The 14,104-nt window shown below is 36.6% G+C and overlaps 1 protein-coding gene across 10 annotated transcripts in view; it reads left to right on the top strand.

Annotated features, from left to right (window-relative positions):
• The window catches only part of CDKL3 (cyclin dependent kinase like 3), a 120,340-nt gene that overhangs the window by 5,327 nt on the left and 100,909 nt on the right, over nucleotides 1-14,104 (top strand). For 5 of the 10 annotated variants that reach the window (XR_003681046.1, XR_003681050.1, XR_003681044.1 and 2 more), the window contains 2 exons: nucleotides 2,164-2,358; nucleotides 10,316-10,494. The exons of 1 other annotated variant lie outside the window; for it this stretch is intronic. Coding sequence is in view for 1 of the 9 variants with exons in the window: in XM_028493239.1 (XP_028349040.1) it covers nucleotides 2,164-2,358; nucleotides 10,316-10,494 (374 nt within the window). In the remaining 8 variants the exon portion in view is untranslated. Of the gene's footprint in view, nucleotides 1-2,163; nucleotides 2,359-10,315; nucleotides 10,495-14,104 lie in introns of those variants that run through there. 4 more of the 10 variants (XR_008618119.1, XR_003681048.2, XR_008618120.1 and 1 more) reach the window with 3 other exon arrangements.

Genomic DNA, 14,104 nt, shown 5'->3' with positions numbered 1-14,104 from the left:
AGCGAACCCGGTTCCCCTGCATCGGCAGGCGGACGCGCAACCACTGCGCCACCAGGGAAGCCCAAAACTAGTGATTTTAAAAATATTTAAATATACATATGTATTTTGTTTATTGGAATTTATCTAGATGTTTTAAGGTTCATTGCCTAGATGTTTTTACATGTGATGAAGAAAACAGATACTGTTCTTGTTCTTTTTTATCTGATACAAAAGTAATATTCTCTTTCTTTGTAAGTCTATGTTAGATATGATGGATCAATTTGCTTTCTAAATAGAAGAAATATATTAGGCATGTGTGGATTGTTGGAACTGCTCTCTTTCTAGACAATGAAAAGGAAAGTTAAAGTCAGTAAAGATGTTATGATTTTGTGAGCTATACCTGTCCTTATCCTGATGACCTAAAACATAATAATACTGTAAGGCAACTGTTGTGCACCGTAAGTGAAAATCTGACTAGAAGGAGACCTTTTCCCAGGCAATATCTTTTGCTCTTTCTTCACCTTTGTTGCATTTAAGCTAATTATTTTTTTCTTCTTAATTGTTTTGTAAAAATAACCAATATATGGCAAGAACACAGAGATGAATTTGAAAATTTACTATTACAACTATTATACAAACTATTTTGAGATAGCTTAACTATTTTTTCTCATTGGCTTATTTCTTGTAGAATTTTTAGTTTGATCAGATCTAATTCCATGAGAGATTTCTTGGATTAGTTAACATTCTTAGTCTAAAAACACTGCCATAATGACATAATTAGAACTAAATTTTTATCTGCTAGAATTTCATTAAATAAATTACAGTTAGAGTAATTAGTGAGAATATCTGGAAAAGTTTTCTATTTATAAAGGAAAACAAAAGTAAACAACCTGAAAAAGGATAATGGAGTATTTCTAGTGGTTTTATGGTTTATCTGAGAAAGTCACTGATTCCTTACCCCTGGATGGATGTTCCTTAATGCTTATTAACTCGCATTCACCCTTATCTGCTTTTGCCTTTAAAATTAAAACTGGCCAAGAAACCAGTAATTTTCCTTAGTTGAAGGATTAATATTATAGTGTCTAAAGGCAGTCTTTTTTTTTTTTTGCTACTGCCAGCATGTTGTTGCTGCAGCACTCTGGCACCCCACCAACCAGGGAAATTGGATTGGGAGCAAAAATAGGAAAGGAATCTGGCATTATATTTTGGCATGTTTTTCTGTTAGTCATGTTTTGAGGAATTTAGTCTATGTATTAGTACAGATAAGTAAAAAAATAGATGTTGTGCCATTGGAATAAAGGCAAACTTTTTTTCCTACAAGTATAGCTTTTTGATGAATCCAACATCAAAAATATACTCCTTAATTTTTAGCCAAATGAATAAATATTTTTGATAATTTGAAAAAGTTAAACATTTGAGAATTGATTGTAATTAAGTCAGTGTTAAAAAATAGAATAAGCAGCATAAAATGATAAACCTCTTTTGTTTTCTAAGCTGATACATGCCATTTTTGACATTTTGCAATTATCTTGACAGTGAGTGCTTACCAGTCTAAAAATGTGTTTGGTTGCTTAATAGAATATTACAGACAATGAACAAAAATGTACCCACAAATAATTGTATATTTATGTAAAGTTCCTGTGGATATAAATTGGTATTTCACATATATGAAAAGTTTCTGGATATTTTGATACCCTTTTGTTACAGTGTGGTGAATTTATAACGTTCACCTGGAACTTATATTTTACTCTTGAGAGTTCAGGACAAATCTCAGAGAGTAATTAACTTCTGTAAATTCAGATTACATGCTCAGTGGCACTGGAATCCATGTTCATTTGAAATCATAAGGACCTTTTAATCACAAACCAATTTAAAAGATAGGAAGATATCTCTTAGCAGAATACCAAGTTACATTTTAGTACATTAACTCTGAATTATTTTAGTAGGCAACCAAATGTCAACTTGAAGTAAAGCAATACATCTCCCTCTGTTCTATAAATATTAATTATTAAATAGATTAACATTAAAAAAAATAGGAATGTAAGCAAATCAGTTGATAAATTTTTATTGAAATGCATGGAGAAAAAGAAGCAGAGAATATTTCTTCTTTTTAAAATTATATGGGTCTTATATGTGCAAATTATGGTGCATGAAATACTAAAAATCCGTTTCTCTTGTTAATAGCAATTTCGTCATGAAAACCTGGTCAATCTGATTGAAGTTTTTAGACAGAAAAAGAAAATTCATTTGGTGTTTGAATTTATTGACCACACAGTATTAGATGAGTTACAACATTATTGTCATGGACTAGAGAGTAAACGACTTAGAAAATACCTCTTCCAGATTCTTCGAGCAATTGAATATCTTCACAATAATAATGTAAGCGCTTCTGGGATGAAGTGAGAGAGTGGCATTGACATATATACACTACCAAATGTAAAATAGATAGCTAGTGGGAAGCAGCCGCATAGCACAGGGAGATCAGCTCCGTGCTTTGTGACCACCTAGAGGGGTGGGATAGGGAGGGTGGGAGGGAGACACAAGAGGGAGGGTATATGGGGATATATGTATACATATAGCTGATTCACTTTGTTATACAGCAGAAACTAACACAACAATGTAAAGCTATTATACTCCAATAAAGATGTTAAAAAAAAATAATGTAAGTGCTTAAAAATAAGCCAAACTGTAGGATGAATATGAATTGTAATTGCCCTTTAAACTTTGTTCTGTTTTTATGAAAGTTGTTAAAATTATTTTTCTGGACAATATTAATTGACATCCTGAAAATGGAGAGAAGATCAGGGGAGTTACTACCTTATAATTCAGTTGCAGAACCAAAAAACATATTGAACGCACAATAATTATAACTATAGGGCAGACCAACTATGGGATGCTAAAGGAGGTACAGAGGAATCAACAGTCAACTGGGGCACCTTTTTCTAATGAAAGTACATTAAAACATCGAAAGTCAAGCCAGCTCAGATGAAGGGAGGTTTGGAGGTAGGAACTGGAAACTAGGCCAGGGGAATGGCAAGAGAAGGTGGATGCCTTTAGGGAAAGAAAAGAGAGAAATAAAGTGGCTGAGGGGTGTAGAGCCTTGTCATTTAAGTCAAGAAAGGAAAGAAGATCAACTTTTGATTTTTAGTGCTGCCTTTTAGCATTGTTTAGTTAATGTTTATCTCAGCAGGTTTTTGTGGACATACTTTGTTCCCAACATGAGCTCTACTTTCTGTAAAGTTAGATGTATGTTTGTGAAATAACAGTACAAGCCTCAAAAATAGTTTTATTAGTAAGTGATATAGGCATAACATCTATATATCCTAGGCTTTTTCAGATACCTTAATTTCTAATTTGCTGTCTTGGTAATGGTGCATCTTATGTTGCAGCTTTGAAAAATGTGGTTGTGATAGCACCTGGAAATTCAGATTATAATTTCCTTGCTGACTGGATCCATGGGGGGGCAGTATAATGTAATAGTTAAGAGCACACAGTCCTTGGATTCAGACTGTCCTGGATTTTCACCCACCAGCTTATGTATGGATAACCACACAACTTGTGGAGTTCACACTTGCACAATGAAAGGTGGTAGCCCCATTACTCTGTGGCCCCAGGAAGTTATCTAACCTCTCTGAACTTCATTTTCCTCATCTGTAAAATGATACTGTAGTACCTCACAGATTTTTTATAAAGATCAAATTAGGTAGTAGGTAGTGTTTAACACTAGGTGTGTTTTAAGTGCTCATTATATAGTGCAGATAAGGAGTCAGGAATAGTTATATGTTATCTGTATCCCTATAGTGTCTTGCCTGTAGTAGACTTTAAAAATATTTCTTGAATAATGGGAGACACCAGTATGGGCTAGACTGAGAGTAGAAAACTTCAAAGAGGAGGTAAATCTAAAGTAACAGTTTTGAACTTATATGGGTGTTTAAATTCAAGCACATAGGGAAACAACCCAAGTGTCTATCAACAGATGATTGGTTTAGGAAGATGATATGTATATATCTAAATAGATATATATAATATTAAGCCATAAATAGGATGAGGTATTGCCATTTGCAGCAACATGGATGGACCTAGAGAATATCATACTAAGTTAAATAAGTCAGAGAAAGACAAATATATGATATCACTTATGTGTGGGATCTAAAAAATAATACTAATAAATCTATATACAAAACAGAAACAGGCTCACAGATGTAGAAAACATACTATGATTACCAAAGGGGAAAGGGAGGGAGGGATAAATTGGGAGTATGGGATTGACAGATAACAAACTACTATATGTAAAATAGATAAACAACAAAGATTTACTGTATAGCACAGGGAACTATATTCAGTATCTTGTAATAACCTATAATGGAAAATAATCTGAAAAAAAAAAGTATGTAACTGAATCACTTTGCTGTACGTCTGAAACTAACACAATATTGTAAGTCAACGATAGTTCACTAAAACAAACAAAAATGTCTTAATGGAATCAAAATGGAAAAAAATATAAATGATCTTAAAACCAACAAAGAAAGTGAATCAATAGTCAAAAAAATTCAAGGGGAATTCCCTGGTGGTCCAGTGGTTAGAACTCTGTGCTTTCACTGCCAAGGGCCAAGGTTCGATCCCTGGTCAGGGAACTAAGATGCTACAAGCTGCATGGTGCAGTGGGAAAAAAAAAAAAAATTCAAGCACATGGAGCAGAGTTATTATAAATCATTATAATATGGAGTTCTATGTAGTTTTGGAGCATTTCACTACAAAATAAAGGAGAATTAAACTCACTGAATCCAAAGTCTGATAGTTCACACCATATACAAAAATTAAGTTGAAATGGATCAAAAACCTAAACATAAGAGCTAAAACTATAAAACTCAGAAGAAAACATAGGTGTAAATCTGTGTGATCATGTATTAATGCATCAAAGAAAAAGACAAATTGGACTTCATCAAAATTAAAAACTTTGTGCATCAAAGGACACCATCAAGAAAGTAAAAAGACAGTTCACACAATGGGAGAAAATATTTGCAAATCATATATCTGATAAGCAACTAGTATCCAGGATATATAAAGAACAATTCAACATAAAAAGACAACCCAATTTAAAAATGGGCAAAGGACTCAATAAACATTTCTCCAAAGAAATATAAAAATGGCTGATAGCACATGAAATGATGCTCAATATCCTGAGTCATTATGGTAATGCGTATCAAAATCACAATGAGATACCATTTCACACCCAGTAGTCTAGCTGTAATTTAAAAAACAGACAAGAATGAATGTTAGCAAGGAAGTAGAGAAATTGGAACCCTCATACACTGCTGGTGGTAATGTAAAATGGTGCAGCTGCTATGGAAAACAGCTTGGCAGTTCCTCAAAAAGTTAAACATAGAATTACCATATGACCCAGCACATTTACTCCTAGGTATCTACCCAAGAGAATTGATAACATATGTTCAAATAGAAACCTGCCCAGGAATGTTCATAGCAGCATTATTCAAAGTAGCCAAAAAGTGGAAACAACTCAAATGTATATTAGCTGACGAATGGATAAGCAAAATGTGGTACAACCCTACAGTGGGATTTATTCAACCACAAAAAGGAATGAAGTACTGATAATGTGCTACAAAATGAGTGAACCTTGAGAACATGTTGAATGAAAAAAGTCAAAATGCAAAAGACATAAGTATAAATTCCATTTAAATGAAAAATCCAGAATAGGCAAGTTTATATTTGTATATCTTCTTTGAAGAAATGTCTCTTCAAGTCCTTTGCCCATATTTAAATTGGGTTATTTGTTTTTCTATTGTCGAGTTGTATTTTCTGTATTTTGGATGCTAGATCCTTATCAGATACATGATTTGCAAATATTCTCTCCCATTCTGTGGTTTGCCTTTTTGCCTTCTCAATAGTGGGTTTTTAAAAAATCATTTCTTTCTCTTTATTGATATCCTTTATTTGGTGAGATGTGTTCATACTTTTCTTTAGTTCTTTAGACATGGTTTCCTTTAACCTTGAACATATTTAAAATAGCCAATTATAGTCTTTGTCTAGTGGCTTCAATGTTTGGGCTTCTTCAGAGAAAGCTTCTTATTGACTGCTTTTTTTCTTCCTGTGCATGGCCATATTTGTTTCTTTGCACACTTGTTTGGGAGGATCTTTTTTGGACATTTGTAATTTTTTGTTGAAAACTGGACATTTAAAATAATATGTGGTAACTCTGGAAGTCAGAATTTCCCATCTCTCAGGTTGCTATTTGTTTAGTTACTTTGCTGAACTAATTCTGTGAAGTCTGAATTCTTTGTCATGTGTGACCACTAAAATCTCTGCTCAGTTAGTTTAGTGGTCAGCTAAGGTTTGGACAGAAATTTCCTTCAATTCTTGAAACCAATAAATCTCTCAGCCATGTTTACTGAGGGCTCTTTCTCTGTGTTGGGCCATGTCTTCAATGTTCAGGCAGGCAGTTTACAACTCTGCCTTAGCCTTACCTTCCTGCTTGTGTAGAACCTTAAAGTCCGCCAGTCTTGAGAGCTTAGGGACAATCTCAGGTCTTTCCTGGGTGTGTGCACAGCTGTGTATGTACCCTTCATGATTCTCAGGAATATGTTGGAACTTTTCAAACCCTTTATGGACATCTCACTCCCAGCCTTTCTTTCTTTCTTTTCTCTTGTTTTACACACATATTTTGTTTTAACTTAACATTATATCTTGGAGGTCACACCATGTCAGAATACAGAGAATGTCTTCAATTCTTTTTTACAGAAGAATCATAATAGTAATCAACATTTTTATGGCAGTTAGCACGCATGAGGCACTATTTTAAATGTTTTCAGTGTTTTACAGATATTAAGGCATACGTAATGGCATATTCTTCAGAACCACACTAGGAAATATATATTTATTTCACCCCCATTTATAGATGAAGAAGCCATGTTTATGAATCTTGCCCCATCTCACAGTATCAAGGGGTAAAGTAGGGATTTGAACCTGTTAGTCTCACCACAATTTGTGCTCTTAAACTTTATACTATAATACCTTTCAACTCCAGCCTTTCTTTTTTTTAAATTGAAGTATAGTTGATTTACAATGTTGTGGCAATCTCTGCTGTGCAGCAAAGTGACTCCATTATACGCATAGAGACATGCTTTTTTATATTCTTTTCCATTATGGTTTATCACGCAGGATATTGAATATAGTTCCCTGTGCTATACATTAGGACCTTGTTGTTTATCCATTCTAAACAGCCTTTCTTTTTAATTAAGCATTTTGGTCAGCTTGTTGTTTGTCCTGTTATAGCTTCCTCAGGTGGCAATAATGTTATATAGTGGCTGCTAAGAAGGCTGATTGCTTGGGCCACCTCTGAGTTAGGTCAGTAAAGACAAGACTTCTAGTGCGATTTTCCAGTGATCTGCCAGACATGTCAAATAATGACTATTACCTGGCAATGGCACTTTGGAGGAGATACAACCCTATTCTACTCCCTCTGGTGGCTGCTAGGCTGCTAGTTTTCACCATGATTTGGGGGGCTGTTGGTTTACAAAGCTACCAGGAGCTGGGAAGAGAGGAATAGAAATAGGACAAGCTAAGAATACTACTGCATCACATGGTTAGTTTATGTTTCAACTTTTTAAAGAAACTACCAAACTTTTTCCAAAGTGGTTGTACCATTTTACATCCCCATCAACAATGTATTCCAGGTTTTCTGCATCCTCCTGTTATTGTCTTGTGACCATAGCTATTCCAGTGGGTGTGAAGTGGTATCTTTTTTTTTTTGAGTAGTTAAACTGTCTTTATTCACAGATGACATGATCATCTATGTAGGAAATTCTATGGAATCTACAACAAAGTTAAGAGAACTAACTTGTAAGTTTATCAAGGTTGTAGGATACAAGATCAATATACTGAAATTAATTGTATTTCTGTGTATTAGCAACAAACAATCAGAAATTGAAATTAAAAATACCATTGTAACAGCATCAAAAATATAAAATACTTAGAGAAAATCTGACAAAAGATATATAAGACCTATACACTGAAAACTATTAAACATTGATGAGAGAAATTAAAGAAGATCTAAACACATAGAAAGAAATACTGTGTTTATAGAGGTCTCAGTGATTGTGGAAGACCAAGGAGGATGTTGTCAAAACACAGAATTTTAAAAGTTGCGATTCAGAGAGGGCTTGATTCTCAAGGATAGAGTTCTGCATGTAGTCATGGTGTGAGCTGTTAAAACGAGTGAGAACATTAGGACATCAGCTGAGTGAATCTTTCTCCCCCATGTTTAGAGCACTGAGGAGGAGGGTGACGGATGTGTAGTAGGCAGAATGTGTGAAGTGGTATCTTAACATACTTTTCCATGTCTATTTTTGCTCATGTTATATCCTCAGATCTTGGTATAGTGCCTGGCATATAGTAGTCACTCAATAAAAGTTGTAGAAGTAAAAAAGGACTAATATAGTTTTATAGATGTCTCCTTTAAGGTGACTCATTACCCTAAATTAATTATTTGGCCATTTAGGAGGAAGAGTGAGGCAGAACAAGAGCCAACCCCAAAGGCTTATAGCAGCAAGTTGTATAAAAAAGGAAAGATCCCAGATTTCTGTCACCAAGATATTTTCACTCGTGTCCTGATACTTTTCTGGTGATGAGAATATGCTTAATACATCTGATAAAGGTTTTAAATGCCTTCTTTATTTTAGGCATTGTACTGGGCCCTGGGGATATAGCCTGAACAAAACAGACATACATCTTGCCCTCATGGAACTTACAGTCTAATGGGAGTGACAAAAAAGTAAATAGGCAATTAATAATAAAGCATGACAAATGCTGTGAAGGGGGAAGTGCAGAATAATGTGAGAACATATAGAAGGAACATCTAATAGAAACATTTCAGCTGAGACCTGAGGAAATAGTTGTCCAAGCAAAGTGTTCTAGGTGGTTAGAACAGCATCAGCAAATGCAAAAAATGATGACAGAAACCTGGAGAATTGGGAAGCTAATATTCAATAGGCTAGGGAAGGGACATTGAGAATGTGAGCGGAGACCAAATCCTATAAGGCCTTACCAGCCATTTTACATAGCTTCAAATTTGTCCTGTGGGGTAGGGAATCCTTGAAGGAGTGACATAATCATACATGTGATTTTAAAATAGTACTGTGATTTCACTGTGGACAATGGATTGGAGGGGATTAGAGTGAATTCAGGGAGACCATTTGGTAAGCTAGTAATTTTGATGAGAGAACTGAGGGAACTTGAACTAGGGAGAGAAGTAGACAGGTTGAGAGAGTATGGAACCTGAGGGAGAAAAGTGCCGTGATTTCTGGCTTGAGTCATGGGATCAATGTTGGTTCCATTTACTGAGCTAAAGGACTGTTGAGAACAAATGAGTTTGGGAGAAAAGATGATGTGTTTAGTTTTGGATTTGCTGAGTTTGTGGGGATGTGTGGTTCAGCCCTGTGGGACTTCTTGTGGACTTCCATTCCTCGTGGAAACCAGGAAAGATAGAAATAGAAATACGGAAGTCATCGTTTATGGATAGTTACTAAGGCTGTAATAGTAGGTGAGGTTGAGATGGAACAGCCAATAGATGGGAAGAAGCCAAAAAGAATATGGTGTTCCCATAACCAAGTGAAGAAAGTGCTAAAAAAAAAAATGTAGTTGAGATTGTGCAGGAAACAAGATCTAAGAGAAGAGAAGCCTAAGACCAGAACCCTACATTTAGGGACAGAAAGAGAAAAAGGAACTGCCATAGGAGGAGACTGGGGAATTTTAGGTCCCAAAAGTCAGGAATGGAAGAGTGGTTGATATCTTTTACACTAAGATACCAAGTAAGATATGTATTGAGGGGTGTGTGTTGGATGTAGCAATGAGGCTGTTGATGACTTTGGCTAGGGCAGTTTGAATGTGGGAGCAGAAGACAGATTGCATTACCTTGCGGAGTGAATGAGTGGTCAGAAAGTGAAGACTAGTAAAAGTAATGTCTTTGAGAAGTTTAGCTGTGAAGGAAATGAGAGAAAGGGCAGTACTTGGAGTGTGACATGGGGTTAAAGGAAAGTTAAACTTTTTCCATTAAGTTCTTTTAATTACTTTTCCTTTTACAAATGTGAATTACCTTTTCAGTATTATGTCTGTTTTCTTGGCTTTGTTTGGAGATGATGGATGGGGCAAGAACTGAAAGTATATAACTATTTAGCTTTTGCATTGTGTAGTTAATCATTTGCATTTGGTAAGAAAATAGCTTTACTGTCTTAATTAGCTAGATTTTCTCTATGTAATTGTTGAGAGATTTTCTAGGTAATGAAACCTCATTTTAATCTATTGCATCTTCTGTTTGTTTTAGATCATTCATCGAGATATAAAACCTGAGAATATTTTAGTATCCCAGTTAGGAATTACTAAACTCTGTGATTTTGGTTTTGCACGAACGCTAGCAGCTCCTGGAGACATTTATACGGACTATGTGGCCACACGCTGGTACAGAGCTCCAGAATTAGTATTAAAAGATACATCTTATGGAAAGTAAGTATATTTGGGAATCCTGCCTGGCCTTTCCTAGCCGTCTCTTTTTTTCCCTTGGTGTATCTGTCACGCATACTACTGACACCCTCTGCCTTCTGCATCTGGGTTTGGGCTAGAAAAGGGACACCCCAAAATAGAGCAGAGAGACCCTAGGCACCTGCTCTGCTGCTGTGGATGTTACCACGCTTGCCCTCTGGGGCTGAGTGGCCCCAGCCCCAGAAGACCTATGCAGTCACCCCTCAGGCTGTATCCATGCTTGCTTTAATCTGTGCCCCACCCTTAACAGAGTTGCCTCCTCTGCTTATCTGTAGTCTCTACATATACTGTACTCTGCCAGTGTTACCACAGGATCTGCCAGATTTCCTGCTTCTTGAATACAGCACAATCTTTGCAAAGACTGGCAAATAATTTTTAAATTGAACTGTTCTAGATGCCTCAAAAAGTAGAAAGGTCTCAGTCTATTGCGAAACAGTAGAAACAGTATAGGAAACAACAATCTAATAAACAAATAATGAATCTTGAAGAACAAAGGGACCAAGCTGTACAACTGAATACAAGAAATGGGAGTGGGGATAATTCTCACATGCTTTTCCTAGAAACCATTCTTCTGTTATTATAATAATATCTAACATTGGGGCTTCCCTGGTGGTGCAGTGGTTAAGAATCCACCTGCCAATACAGGGGACACGGGTTCAAGCCCTGGTCCGGGAAGATCCCACATGCCGTGGAGCAACTAAGCCCGTGCACCCCAACTACCGAGCCTGTGCTCTAGAGCCTGCGAGCCACAACTACTGAGCCCGTGTGCCACAACTACTGAAGCCCGCACTCCTAGAGCCCGTGCTCTGCAACAAGAGAAGCCACCTCCATGAGAAGCCCGTGCACGCCAATGAAGAGTAGCCCTCGCTCACCGCAACTAGAGAGAAAGCCCACACGCAGCAACAAAGACCCAATGCAGCCATAAATAAGTAAATAAATAAACTTATTTAAAAAAAAATCTAACATCAATAAGTGCTTATTTTAAAGATAGAAACTGTTCTAAATGCTTTACATGCATTAAATTATCTAATTTTCACAACAACCCTTTGATGAAGGTGCTAGTATTTTATCCCCATTTCAAATAAGACTACACTAAGGCAGGTAGTGAGTAAGACACTAAAAAAGTAAGAAAGTGAGTAAAGTGAGTAAGTTTACTAAGAAAAGTAAACTAATTTACCCAAAGTCTATCCAGGGTATGTTTTCAACTGTACTTATCGCTGATACCATATGCAGACCACCTCTGTGCCTCAGTTACTTTATCTGTATAATGGAAATAATAATGGCACCAGTTTCATAGGTTTGTTGTGAGGATTAAATGATTTAATGAATGAGAAAAGTGAAAATACAGTAAATGCTCAATCAATGTAGCTTCTGTAAGATCTCTCCCAGTTTTACCCTGTTTGTGATATTTTACTTAAATTCCTTTCCTGATGTACCCCCTTATTCCTATCCCTTGCCCCCAAATCATATCCTCCTCTAAATCCTGTTGTACATTATATGTAAATTTGTGCCAGTTAATATTTAATATGGCCTAGTTCTATCTACCTCTTTTTAAAATATTCTTCTTGCTGAAAGATAAATTCCTTGAGGATAGGTGCAATCTCTTGTATTCTAGAGAGACAAAATTGATGCCTTGTATATAGTCAATTTGGATTCTAATGCAAGGCTTCACATTGTGTTTGAAGTAAATTTGCTAGTGAGTTGTTTTTTTTTAAAGAAGATGTTGGGGGTAGGAGTTTATTAATTTTATTTATTTATTTTTGCTGTGCTGGGTCTTCGTTTCTATGCGAGGGCTTTCTCCAGTTGCGGCGAGCGGGGTCCACTCTTCATCGCGGTGCGCGGGCCTCTCACTGTCGCGGCCTCTCTTCTTGCGGAGCATAGGCTCCAGATGCGCAGGCTCAGTCGTTGTGGCTTAGAGGCCCAGTTGCTCCGCGGCACGTGGGATCCTCCCAGCCCAGGGCTCGAACCCGTGTCCCCTGCATCAGCAGGCGGACTCTCAACCACTGCGCCACCAGCGAAGCCCCATGCTAGTGAGTTTTTAAAACATGTTAAATTTTAACATCTTTACATTTTAAAACATGTAAAATAAAACACAGATACAAGAAACGCTCACACAACAAATGTATACTTCCATCACCAGATGGAAAAATAGAATTTTGCAGGCTACTGCAGAAAACCCTCTATGTGCCCTATTCCACTTACAATACTCTTTCTAACCTCGAAAGTAACCATGATATTGACTTAAAAAAAAAAAAAAAGATTTATTTATTTATTTTTGGCTGCGTTGGGTCTTCATGGCTGCGCGCGGGCTTTCTCTAGTTGCAGTGAGCAGGCGCTACTCTTCATTGCAGTGCACGGGCTTCTCATTGCAGTGGCTTCTCTTGTTGCAGAGCACGGGCTCTAGGCGAATGGGCTCAGTAGTTGTGGCTCACGGGCTTTAGAGCACAGGCTCAGTAGTTGTGGCGCACGGGCTTCATTGCTCCGCGGCATGTGGGATCTTCCCGGGTCGGGGCTCGAACCTGTGTCCCCTGCCTTGGCAGACAGATTCTTAACCACTGCGCCACCAGGGAAGTCCCTTGACTTTTATTATAATCAGTTTCTTGCATTTTTAATAGTTTTATTACGCAAAAGTATATCTACTTAGTTTAATCTAGCCTTTTTTAATGACAGCTCTTTTAAAGATATGATTCACATACCATACAATTGACAGATTTAAAGTGTACAATTCAGTGGTTTTTAGTACATTTATGGAGTCATGCGACCATTACCACATTCAATTTTAGAACATTTTCATCACCCCAAAAAGAAATCCTGTGCTCGTTAGCAGTCACTCCCCATTTCCTCCCAACCCTTCCAGGCCTAGGCAACCACCAATCTACTTTCAATTTCTCTGGATTTGCCTATTCTGGACATTTCATATAAGTGAAATTATGCAATATCTGGTCCTTTGGAACTGATTTATCTCACTTAACATATTGTTTTCAAGATTCATCTGTGTTGCAGCATGTATCGGTACTTTATCTTTTTTGGCTGTATAATATCCATTTTACGGGTATACCACATTTTATTTACCCATTCATTAGTTGATGGACATTTTGCTCGTTTCCACTTTTTGGCTATTATGAATAATACTGTTGTGAACATTTGTATACACATTTTACTGTGGACATGTGTTTTTATTTCTTTTGGGTATGTACCTAGGATTTGAAGTTGTGGGTCATATGGTAACTCCATGTCGAGTTTTTTAAGGAAATGCCGGACTGTTTTTCAAAGTGTCTGCATCATTTTACTTTCCCACCAGCAGAGTATGAGGGTTACAGATTTCTCCACATCCTCACCAAGACTTGTTATTATCTGGCTTTTGGATTCTGGTTATCCTAATGGGTGTGAAGTGGTATCTCATTATGGGTTTAATTTGCATTTCCTTGATGACTCATGATTGTTGAACTTCATTGTTGATCTTTTATGTGCTTATTGGCCATTTATATATCTTCCTTGGAGAAATGTCTGTTCAGATCCATAGCCCTTTTTTTTTTTTTTTTTTTTTTTTTTTTTGCAGTACGCAGGCCTCTCA

The sequence above is a fragment of the Physeter macrocephalus genome, chromosome 8 (genome assembly GCF_002837175.3).
Source record: "Physeter macrocephalus isolate SW-GA chromosome 8, ASM283717v5, whole genome shotgun sequence".
In the NCBI taxonomy this organism is placed as follows: Eukaryota; Metazoa; Chordata; class Mammalia; order Artiodactyla; family Physeteridae; genus Physeter; species Physeter macrocephalus.
Note: the sequence above shows the minus strand (reverse complement) of the source record. Positions and strands in the feature narration are given on the sequence as shown.